Source organism: Arvicanthis niloticus, chromosome 1, assembly GCF_011762505.2.
Source record: "Arvicanthis niloticus isolate mArvNil1 chromosome 1, mArvNil1.pat.X, whole genome shotgun sequence".
Taxonomy (NCBI): Eukaryota; Metazoa; Chordata; class Mammalia; order Rodentia; family Muridae; genus Arvicanthis; species Arvicanthis niloticus.
The window spans coordinates 136,293,103-136,305,205 of NC_047658.1; the positions used below are offsets into that span (position 1 = coordinate 136,293,103).

Here is a 12,103-nt window from a genome sequence, read left to right on the forward strand (position 1 = left end):
ATTGTAGAACATTCTGCTTCGCAGAAGGCTGGGCTAGACAACCACACATAAAAATATTAAATTATCACTCTCTAAAACATGCACATGTATGTGTATATGTGTGTACATGTTTAGAGAGAAATGAGGAGGAGAGAGAGATTGAGAAACTTTATGGGGCTTATAGCCTAGTGAAAAAGTCAAATGTTAGTGAGTCTATTTGTTTTTATTTTTAAGTGAAACACAATAGGCACAGGGTGCCATAGACACTTGGAGATCAGAGAAGGACCCCAAGGGAAGGACGCAAAAGCCAGATGAGGAGTGAGGAGAAGCAGCTGGGGGTGGGGAGGGGGGGCAATGAGCAGAAGTCTTGAGGAATTTGGCCTGATAGAGAGAGGCTGAGGGAGGGATGTACTTCGTCCTGCGTACACACATGCTGAAGAGATGCCTGTGGGGTCTCACCTTCCAGGGTAGGGATTTACTATTTTATCTTCAGTGCCACTGGGAGATTATACTGCAGTGTGAAATTCTTAATGTTTTAAAGGGTATATTTAATGATTGTGTAGTGAAGGATGGAGGGGGGGAAACAGATGTGAGGATGTCTATGAAGTGTGTTATGTCACCCAGAGACACGTCACCCACCACTGATGCCACAGTTGAAGACACCAGTTCTAATCCTCACAGGCTGTGCAAATCGATGTTGGTCTGTTTGTTCCTCGTTATCAATTTGAAGGAGATTCAGGCTTTTAAAGCGCACTATGTTGAGTAAATCGAGTTTGGGCGCAAAACCCATGCTCATTTCAACTGGCCTCTCCACTGGTGACAGAGTTAGACTCACCCACATAGTGGGCTAACTCCTGTGTAACACTGACTTGTGTCCATTCAGAACCCTGCAGCTCTAGCAAATGCCTGGCAACAGAGAGATCTCGTTCATCCTGACACCTTGACTCTAAGGTACAGAGACTGTCACGAAAACTTCATTCTTAGGTGGGTGGCCGCTTAGTCAGAGACTCTGAGGAGTCGCTTGCCTTGGGTGTTTATTTTTAAAGCCTGCTATTGTTTAGCCCACCCTGCTTCCTTTGTAGTGTTGATATAAAAAGTTCAGATGATTATTGCCCGATGGCTGGAGGCCAGTGTCCCCAGCTCACTCCTCACAGCCTCCTCCTGAGGCAAATAAAGAAAATGGCTTTTTTCCTAAAATAAAGAGCCAGCAGGTGCCCTTCCCTTCTAAGGACAACCTTGAGTTCTATGCCTGTTTCTAGGCCATGGCCTCAGAACTGTCTCTGGCCGTGAAAAGTGATCCTACCATAGGCTTGTCTTTGATCCAGTTCTATCATGTCTGTCCTGGTGTCCTTTGCCTAGTGACACCTCTAGCTTTTATGAGGGCTCTGCTCCAGGACATCATGAAGCATCTCATTATTAAGTAGTATGGAGAACCTTCTAACCTGCCACAGACCTAGCTAGCCTGTCTAAGCTATAGTAAGTAAATAAATTCCATGGGGTTAAGAATGACAAAACTAATGTCTGAATGACTCTGACGAACTGGGTGCACAATAATGAAGAAAACCAAGTTGAGGGACACCAAGTGGCTAAACATGATCTTTCATGGGCTTTTTTATTTTCATTGGCTGCTCTGGGAACTGAACCAGGACACTTTGTGTAGGACCTTTCTGAGGAGCCTGCCCACTCACCTCTGCATTGCTCACCCAGTGGACCTTGGGAGCAAGCTGTGGGTAGCTAGGGATAGCCTATAACAGTATGGCTCTTCCTGTCACGTGGAAAGCTCAAAGTACAAGCATTCACAGAGAATTTTATTTACTGTACTGCCGATCTAGGGAAGAAAGGGGCTCAGGATTTGAAGTAGTAGGGAGCCTGGATGCAAAAGAATGTAGCTTATTGTCCACTGCCCCTGTGATGGCAAGGAGAGGCTTCAAGGAGTTTCCTTGATGGAGTTACGCTGAAGTTTGTTCCCTGGACATGGCTGAGTGCCCACTTAATGCTCAACAGTCTGGTAATGTGTAGAGATTGAACTGTGCTGTCTGTATATGTGATGGTCATCAGTCACATATGGTTATTTAAATTGAGGTTAATTTCAATTAGGTAAAATTCTAATTCAATGCTTCAGTCACTTAGACACCTGTCAAGTGCTCTATAGCCAGATGTAGCTTGAGGCTACTTCAGTGGATAACGTAAATGCAATTTCAACATTGTATTTACATGCTGGTTTGGAATTTTATAGCACATGGAAGGAGTTGATGTGTCATGGTGCATAAGAACGTGGCCTTTAGGGTCAAACTGGAGTTGGAATCCTAGCTCACCACATACTTCCATAGCATGGTGGCATGCTGCTTAGCACATCTGAGCCAAAGTTTTATCCTCTATAAAAATGGGTTAATAATGCTCACCTTTAATGCTGACGTACAACCACTCATGAGAAACACGGGTTGATGCAATAGCAAGAGGTTTACTCAAAACTAGCATGCTAGGGCATCCTTCACTTGTAACCCATGCAGGGGTAGAGGAAGTCAGCACCCAGCAACGAGTTCTTATAGCTTATATAGGAAGAATTCACAAACCAGGTGGAGTTAGGGAAGGAGGAAGGAGAGGGAACAGGTCACTAGGTCATCGATACATTTGATCTCAAATTCTTAAGATGGATGGCTATTTCGGACTAGCTTCACACTATTTATCATGAGCTTCAGTTCAAATGGGTCAGGCTTATCTCAAGCTTATGGCATCCTGGTACCAATTGTCTCAGGGCTGTTTAGTTAGGGCCATCGGTACGAATGGTCAGCTAATTTCCTGGGACTGAGACGCCACAGTGTTTGACTTACAGGTTTTATGTCTTTGCTTTAAGGATAGGGTTCAGGGGGTCAACTTAAATTTTTCTATCTTTCAATTGCTCAAGACAGTGTGTCTGTTGCCACCACCATCATCTTCTACAGATGTGAAGAATTTATATTATTCAGATAGACATTTCATAATCACTAAGTTCTGTCTTTGTTTCTATAATAGTTTTGAAGACATAGTTGTTTTCCCTATGTCCCTTCTGTCTATCCAGAGTAGTCACCAAGTCCCCCCCACCCCCAATGACTCATTGTAAGTTTTCCAAAAGCCTGAGTTTGGGGGCTGTGACATCCTCCCCTTTTTATGTTAGAATGGTAGAGAATAAACCATATAGAAAAGTTTGATGGTTAGTCTTTGGCTGACTGGGAAACAATGGCTGAGGCCTATGAGAGGAATGGGAACCAAAGCCTCCTAAGGGTAGACACAAGAGAGTGCTGCAGCTATTCCGGGATGTGTCTGGCTAAGATATTTCTACCAAGAATCCCATTATTAAAAAGCCCTTTGTCACCAGCTGAGTCCTGAAGTCCAAGCTGAGGCGCTGAACTCATGGTGGTGAGAGGTAGTTCATCTCCTTGGAAGCAGAAACAGAGAGAAAAGGGGAGGGACCAGAAATGAGATGGCCCCATTTGGGGAGGTCTTTCCAAAGACCTCAGCCAGCAGAGTGGTGATCCAAGGCGGGCACGAAGGAAACCTGGTTCAGTACAACTCAGTAGCTGACGTTGGTTCAAACTTCGAGAGTCCAGAGTAGTTTATTTTAGGCGTATTTAAGCACAGCACAATTTGGGAGGAGCGGGGGGCGGGGGGGGGGGAGCGGGGAAGTTTCCTGGTGATAATTAACTCAATCCCTTATTCACAACAAAGCTTAAGACAGGACATCATTGAAACTTCTGTAAAGTACAAATGCTAAAGACAAAAATTGTTCAAAATTGTGGCCTTCAGCTATCTTGGGTGTTTTGGTTGGTTTTTTTTTACTGTTGCAACTGCTGCTTTTGATTACCTTACTGTCAGGAAATAAGTTCTCCTCAGGACACCTATTTTTCTACACAAAATGTGACTAGACTAGACTAGACTTCTAGAATATGAGGATTGTTGTCTTGCCCTGGAGGTGGGTAAATGGACCCTTAACAATATCTTGGGTGGGTGCTGAAGAGGCCAGAGACTTTCTCTCCAAATACCACCTTCCAGATGGGCAGTCCACAGATTAATTAAAGAACAGTATTTAGTGCCTTCTCAGCCTTCTTGCACCAGGCAGGTGAGCTGGCCCCACTCCTCACTAGCTGCAGCACTCGGAAGAGTGGGCCCTGCACCTCACCTGGGCAGCATAATAGAGCTGGCCCTGGTGCTGTAGGCACTGGAGAGCAAGAGAATTGACCTTGCCCCTTATCTGGTCAAAATGGGAGAGCTGGTCCTAGTGACACCTGGTGCAGGACAGCTGGTGGGCTGATCAACTCAGCTTCCACCCAGGGCCAGATCGAGGGCTCTGAGTTTGCCCACTCCCACAACTATCCCATCTATGAACTTCTAGAGCACATGAAGGGGCCAGTTCTGCAGATCCAAAGCTGCAGGATCTTCATGACACAGTGTAACAACAGGATTAAGAAAGAAGTCCTGGTGAGGATCCAGTACTGATGGTTGTAGCAGAAGTCAGAGGCCTCAAATCAAACCAGTGACTCATTGAAATGAACATCTGTATGTAAAGTTGTGTGGACAAAAGGCTATACTGTGTGATACACTGTAGCTTCCATGGCAAGATGGCTTTTGTTGTTGTTGTTGGTGGTGGTGGTAGTGGTGGTGGTTGGTTGGTTGGTTTGTGTCTTAGCCAGGGTTTCTATTTCTGCACAAAACATCATGACCAAGAAGCAAGTTGGGGAGGAAAGGGTTTATTCAGCTTACACTTCCACATTGCTGTTCATCACCAAAGGAAGTCAGGATAGGAACTCACCCAGGATAGGAACTTGGAGGCAGGAGCTGATGCAGAAGCCATGGAGGGATGCTGCATACTGGCTTGCTTCCCTTGGCTTCCTCAGCTTGCTTTCTTATAGAATTCAGGACCACCAGCCCAGGGATGGCACCACCCAAAATAGGCTGGACCTGCCCCCATTTGATCACTAATTGAGAATGGAGGTATTTCCTCAAGGGAGGCTCCTTTCTCTGTGATATCTCCAGTTTGTGTCAAGTTGACACACAAAACCAGCCAGTACAGTTTGTTTTATTATTTTATTTGTTTCTTCTGGGGGGAGGTTGCACAGGTGGAAGGCAGATATGAAGGGGATGATACAGATGAGTGGGATCAAGGTACAAGATGTGAAATTACAAAGAGTCAATAAAAAGTTTAAAAAAAAACAGTAGTTAGAATGAGAAATGCTGTCATCTCAACAGCAATGACATCCTTGTAGAGTTTTCCTGTACATCAGATACATCAGGAAATATGTGGCACACAATCTTTCTGGCACTTAAGAAGCTAGACAGGCCTCTCATGGTGTGAGGAGTGCCTATGAAAGCAGCCTGTGCCTCCTGCTGCCTTTCAGCTCCAGTGCCTTCCCTTTGAAGTCACCCTGTGATAACCTCTTCCCTTCTCCTGCTGCCCTGAACACTAGGCTTTGCACACAGCTGCGGGAGGACGCATGCAAAAATTCAAAATCACTTTCTATGGTGTTCCTTCGGCTTAAAATAGGATTCTCAGCTTGGAAATCAGGCAGGGTAGAAATTGAAACCTCTAAATGACAGCTTGCTGGAAAGTTTCTCAATCTGCCCCATCTCCCTCCCAGAAACTCAGCTAGAGAACACCAATTGGCTCTACTCGCATGTACTTCTAACAAAGATGGCTGCTGCCTTGGACTTTCAATACAGCCATCCTTTCAGACAAACCTCTTTAAGACTAGGCAATATTTGGTTATTTCAAGGGTAACTAAGACTGGTTGAAAGCAGATCTAACAATGTGTCCATTAAGTCTCTTAACTTTCCAGTGCTATAAAAATCATTGTATCCTTTCAGTCAGATTTTTTAAATACCTTACAGTAGCAGACATGGATAATACATTTGTCCACCTAGGAACAATTTGGAAATCATGAAAGAGAAGTGGAAAATATGCTTGGAAGGGTGGATAATAAATTACCATGGTTTATTATTGTATTAGGTTCAGAGACAATCTAAAGATCCATCAATGACCAATAAAATACATTATAGTCCAGCCATATGTCAGACAATCATGTATCCATTAAAATTATCCTTAGGGTAAGTATGTAACAGTGAAGACCATTCTTTTAGTTGACTATAAAATTGCCTATGTTACAAAACTTTGAGAAGAAAAATTGGAAGAAAATTTACTAGAATGTTAACTATAGCTAGTGAGATGAAATGTTTGTGGGCAGGGGTGGGTGATCAATATCTAGTACCTTAATAACCAAAGATAGATGTTATCTTTTCATCTTGAGCCTCCTCATAGAAAAGACAGAGATGAACGCAACTGTGATGTACATGAGTGTCAGTGAACAATAAGATAATTAACTTTGCTCAAGATAAATGGTTCCTTAATACCATGAGTGTGCATATGTGGAGGTCAGAAGACATTAAGCAAAGGAGGTTTAACTTTGATCTTATGTGATATTATGTAAAGATCTTGACAAAGTTCATACATCTCTTGTAGAAGGGGATTCTTTCTTATGACCAACCCCAAGAAAACCAGAGGCCATGGAAATAAGCTGGGTAGGGAGTTTGTGCCCCACTGGGCTCCCACTTCTGAATCCTTCACTTGTAATTGTGAAGTGTTGGCTGCATCTAATAAGTTGCATCTTGTGAAATGCATCTCGTAGCTGAAGAGAAGATGCCAGCTCTTTCTTTGAGTCCCTAGTGCTGGAAATCTGCCATTTTACTGTAACTGACTTGATCTATCTCTCATCTCCTTTCAGGTGTCGCCGCACTGGATTCCAACGTGTCTGGAAAGATTGGTCTGCGTGCCGTACTGTATTATTTCTCCACCACCATCATTGCTGTGATCCTAGGTGATACTTATTTCTGACTCCTTGTTCCTCTTTGTAACTGTAACTTTGTGTTCACAAAGTAATTGGGCTTCTTAAATTGTGCAACATTTTCTTTTAGCCAGAAAGTAATACTGTCAAATTATCCTGGGCCTTTTCTGCCTTTGAGTCTGCCTAATACCCTTTATGGGACTGAAATGCAATACCAACAGAATTTTGACCATAGTCCTGGATGTCAAATTCTCTGGTAAGAAATGGAGAGAAAATGACATTTCTGTGCTCTATTGGTATCATTAAGTAGAAAGAAGTAAGGCCAAGAGTTTATATTATCTTAAGCCAAATAATTAACCTAAAGTAGTAGAATATAATTAGAAGGCAGTTCCAGAAAGGCTGGACTTCGTTGCATTTCACAGTACTGAAAGCTAACCACTGGCATCCTTTGCAGGTAGAATAAGGGGTGCTAATAAGAGAACAGGCTGCTCCCATCATTGTTAGTATGGTTTTGTGTTAAAACTTGGTCCAGCCTTTGTAACTTGTGCAACATTTTAAAAAGGATCCCCAGAATGAGGAGAAAGGAGAGAAGGGTTCCCAGATACTGCAGCCAGCTTGACCCCTGCACTCCACTTTAATGAACTGATATGTGGTTGGCTGTGGGGCAGTTTTAGAGCTACTCAGCCAAAGGTTGGGGAGTGGGAAGCTGAACCCTGCTGTAAACCAAAGCCATTTCTCAAAGATCCCTGGGGAAGACAGACATAAAGGGGAAATAGCAAAAAGAAAGCAAGATGATACATATTGGGAGACCATGATTATTCATACCCTCACTGCTGATGAGAAGACCCAGCAGCAGAAGGCTGGCCTGTCTATATCCTAAGATCTGACCCCCTTCCATTGGCATCACCTCCTCCTGGAGGAGTGAAAAAGAGCTCGAGGATGCTTTCTCTTCTTTGCTCCCCTCCAGTCAAGCCCTCTCTGGTACCCAAATCTCTTCTATAACTCCCCACTGCTGCTTGTACACCCCAAGAGATGGGAGCTCAGTGCTAACGTAGTCTCCAGTTGTGTGCTCAGGTGCTGTAACATGTGGACATTTCCCAGCAATAAGATCAGCCATCCCTCCCTAAACTCCCTTCATATGTGATTTCACCTCTTGTGAGAGCTTTCCAGATAGTCAAGGCCTGTCTACAGAAGGCTTTTTTTTTTTCATGTGACTCTTATCTGCAGATAGCTTGATCATGCTAGCCCTTCTTGCCCTGGGAATACTCTTATTCCTGCCCATCATATTAAAGCTTGTCTCTAACTATATCAACAGGCTGGCAGCCAAAGTACATGACTTGAAACTAAAAATAGACCCCCAGACAGAGTTATTAATTTAACAGGCTGGCAAGCCAAGGATGGGTAAGATTCTGCACAGAGCTTTACCAACCTAAGATAAAGTGCATTGCTTATGATAATGCATATTCCACGATGGGTAAGGAAGGCTTTCTTGTCAGAATGACTTAAGACAGGCTCAGTCTGGTTTATGCAGTAAAAAGGGGGAGATGTGGAGAGCTTTTGGGGCTGCCTGGCAGGAATCTGTCATTGGCCAAGGACAAGGAAATGGGCTGCTTGGAAGGAATCTGACATAGGCCAAGGACAAGGAAATGGACTGCAGACAGGAATCTGACATTGGGATGAAACAAAGTAGTAATTTCAGGCAGAAATCTAAATCCTAGGCTAGAACAAAGAAGAAATTTCAGGCAGGAATCTAGATCTTAAGCTAGAACAAAGAATTAGGCTTCAGGCATGAAAATGACTTTGGGCTAGGACAGGGAAGTAGGTGCAGATATTTTGATCATCCTGATAAGCCCTTAGAAATAGTGATCACAGGAGTGATCATGGGACTCTGGTTATTGTGCATATTCCTTGATTATCTGGATTTGTTGTCTTCCTTGTTCCTGGACTATTTGCATCTATTGTATTGCTAGTTCCTCAACCTAGAACTGACCTTAATACTTGCATGTAATTTAAACAGTATAAAGGCAAAAGAGGAGGAGGAGGGATGGGATAGGGGATTAATGAGTGGGGGGAATGAGGAAGGGGGATGGCATCTGAAATGAAAATAAATAAAATATTGAATAAAAAAAGAACAGAAAGGCATTAAACAAATGAAGTGCCTTTATTTCAAATCCCCTGTGGCTGATTTCATAGGTTGAAGAATAGGGAAAGACTGATCCCTTTACCTGATGTTTCCAGAAGCAATTCTAGGGTGTCACTCCTTTATTAAAAGGAAAAGCTAGAAGACTTCTTTGATACATCACTTTCTCACTGCAGTGAGGTGGGGATAAGGTAGTAATTAAGACTTAGCATCTTGTTTGGAACTTGGGCCTTCCATAACACAGGGTTGCCTGCACCACCTTGTCAACTGGTTCTCCAAAGGGCACCTAGGGACACCGGATACCCTGAAAGGTTTTAATTCTCTGTGACTACTGTTCTTGGTTACAGGTATTGTGTTAGTTGTGAGCATCAAGCCTGGTGCCACTCAGAAAGTGAATGACATCAACAGGACGGGCAACACCCCTGAAGTCAGCACTGTAGATGCTATGTTGGACCTGATCAGGTGAGTCTTGCCAGTGGGTGGCTTCCTGGATGCACCATCTGTATAGTTGCATGAGGCCCCATGAGTGATTTACTGCTTTGATATTTTAACATTTGTAAATGGGTGTTAAATGAATGTATATATAGTGTACATATGTGGAGGTCAGAAGACAACTTCAGCTGTTAGTCCTTCAGCCTTATTTGAGATAGCATCTTTTGGTTGGCCCTGTGATGTGTATGCCAGGGTAGCTGGCTCTTGAGCTTCTGGAGACTCTCCTGTATCTGCCTCCATTTTTACCATATAAGCACTGAGGTTATAAATAATGATGACCGTGCCCAGTTTTACATGAGTTCTTGGGGATTTGAACTCAGATCCTTACACATGTACAACAAGCGCTTTATACCTACTTAACCACCACCCCCAATCCAATATTTAATAATTTGTAAATTATCATGTATCTCATTTTGCCATAAGTAATACATAGCCAGGACTTTCTACTTGCCAAGCATGGTTCAGAGAGTAATGGATAAAACAGGATTCAGTGTAGGACTTGGCATGGACAGAGCTGCAGGAAATGCCCTTGCTACAGGGCAGAACTGGGTGGTCAGTTCCAAAGTTAACTTGGAGAAATGTATGCTTTTCTTGTACAGAGAAACCCTCTTTTCTAAAGTAGTCAAACAATTAGTAAATTGAAAGTATCAATTCAAGCAAAAACAAATGTAATACCGTTACAAGATATGTACGTATTGGGCAGTTTGGCAACACAGGACCATGGTTATCTCTACTCATGACAGTCCACTGTAGTCTCACATTACTTCTTCAGAATTTGCTGACTTATAAATGCACTAGAATCACTAGGTTCCATTTCCATAGAGTGGAGGAACCAAAACATGAGGAATTGCCAAGACAGCCAACAAAGTACTTACATATTTAGTTTTCTTCTTTATATTTCAACTGTGCTCCCGTACCTAACTCATCAGCAGATAAATGTGGTCCCTTGGGGTTCTTGAGTCTCCAAGGCATGTAATTTAGTTATTTATAGGATTCACACTTTTTTTTCACACTGGTATTTTATCGGTCCACATATTTAATTATGTTAGAATGACAAGTGGAATTAAGGATTAAGGACAAATACAACAGCCTGTTACGAAACTGGAAGGATACAGAAAATCGAGTAATTGTCTCAACTGTGAGTGTCCATCTGCCTGTGCTGCATTTCCCAAGAACAGCTAGGGTATCACGGAGTCTGATAAGTGGAGCTGACAAGGAGAGACTTCTGTTAAATGATGGTTGACTAGGAAGGACTCAGGAAGAAAGAGATCAGTCTTAATGCAAGGGTACTCTGCAAAGCAGAAGCCAGAAGAGAAAACAGAGTACCCACGCTATGTTAGTCTCAATCCTATTGACATACAGAACTTAACAACACAAAGCATGCTTCCCTGATATAAGCCTGTTTTCTGTGTCTCCAACAGGAACATGTTCCCTGAGAACCTGGTCCAAGCCTGTTTTCAGCAGGTAACATCAATGGCTTCATCAATGGTCTTGAGTTGCTCCTTTGTTCCTATGACCCACTGTGATTTCATTTTCAGCTATGACACAAAAAAATGGAAGTAGCCCATCCAAACCAACAGCATAGAGTACACCGTGAACAATGGGGTTTCAGTTGTCTCCTGCCTTTTGCACTGTAGCGAAATGCACGCCGTGACAGTACTTCTTTCTCACCTAATATTCTCCCTCAAACAGAGTCAGCCACCATGTTCTGTTTAATTTACTTGTATTTTGGAGAGCCGTGTTGTATTTGTAAGGAATGTGGGCTCCCTGCGTATGTGAAGCAGTGGACGGGAGAGCTCTCCATCTCGTCTTCCCGTCCCTCTCTTGGTGACCATTGATGTCTAACATGGTGGCCAGCCCACCCAGAACCGGGTCTTTTCCTTTACCATAGACGCTCAGTGCTGGTGCTCTACAGCAAAGGCATGGGCGTATCAGACGCTTCTTCTCGTGACTGTTTGTCTTCACTCCATTAGAATCCCTTTTCTGTTTATCCGGGCTCCTTAAAACAGCTGAGTCGATCACAAACTGCTGTATTCATTTGCATAAATTACATGGACAGAGACCTCTATATATAACCGATAAAAATGGCAATTACGTTGCTCTCCACAACCCCCACCAGAAACAGAGCCACCTCTATTTAAGAGGTGCCTTTGCAGTTCAGCCACAGTAGCCACTTGTAGGGTTCAGAATTGGCAGAGATTCTGTGGGGGGGACATTTCTTTCTAGTATCATAATATAGTAGCTTTTTCTCAATCCACCATGATTAAAGCCTTACAGAACCAAACAGGGACGAAGGGAGAGCTTTGACAGAACTCTCTCTCTCTCTCTTTCTCTCTCTCTCTCTCGCTTCATAGCCTGGAGGAACTGTTGATTTGGGCACAACCGCCCAGTTACACCTTTCTCGGAATGTATTAGTCATCTTGACTATTTTAATCAAAGCGCTAAGGTTATTTTTCCAGATTAAAAACAGTCAGTCTAAAAAACAAAAATGATTGACAGGAATCTTCCCTTCACAGTATTTCTCCATCCACTTCCCCTTCCATGAGAGGGTGAGAACATTCCAGTGTTACTGAATGGCAGTTGAGGGAGTCTGGGGGTTGGATTTTTAGATCCCAATTTTAGTCCCAGTGCCTTCTGGGAAGGATCCTCAAAAACTAGAAGCAACATCAGTAGAACCCTT

The 12,103-nt window shown here is 43.2% G+C and overlaps 1 protein-coding gene across 1 annotated transcript in view; it reads left to right on the forward strand.

Annotated features, from left to right (window-relative positions):
- Positions 1–12,103, forward strand: part of Slc1a1 (solute carrier family 1 member 1) — a 76,229-nt gene that overhangs the window by 47,356 nt on the left and 16,770 nt on the right. The window contains exons 3-5 of the mRNA XM_034499115.2: positions 6,732–6,824; positions 9,279–9,393; positions 10,845–10,887. Coding sequence (XP_034355006.1) covers positions 6,732–6,824; positions 9,279–9,393; positions 10,845–10,887 — 251 coding nt within the window. The remainder of the gene's footprint in view (positions 1–6,731; positions 6,825–9,278; positions 9,394–10,844; positions 10,888–12,103) is intronic.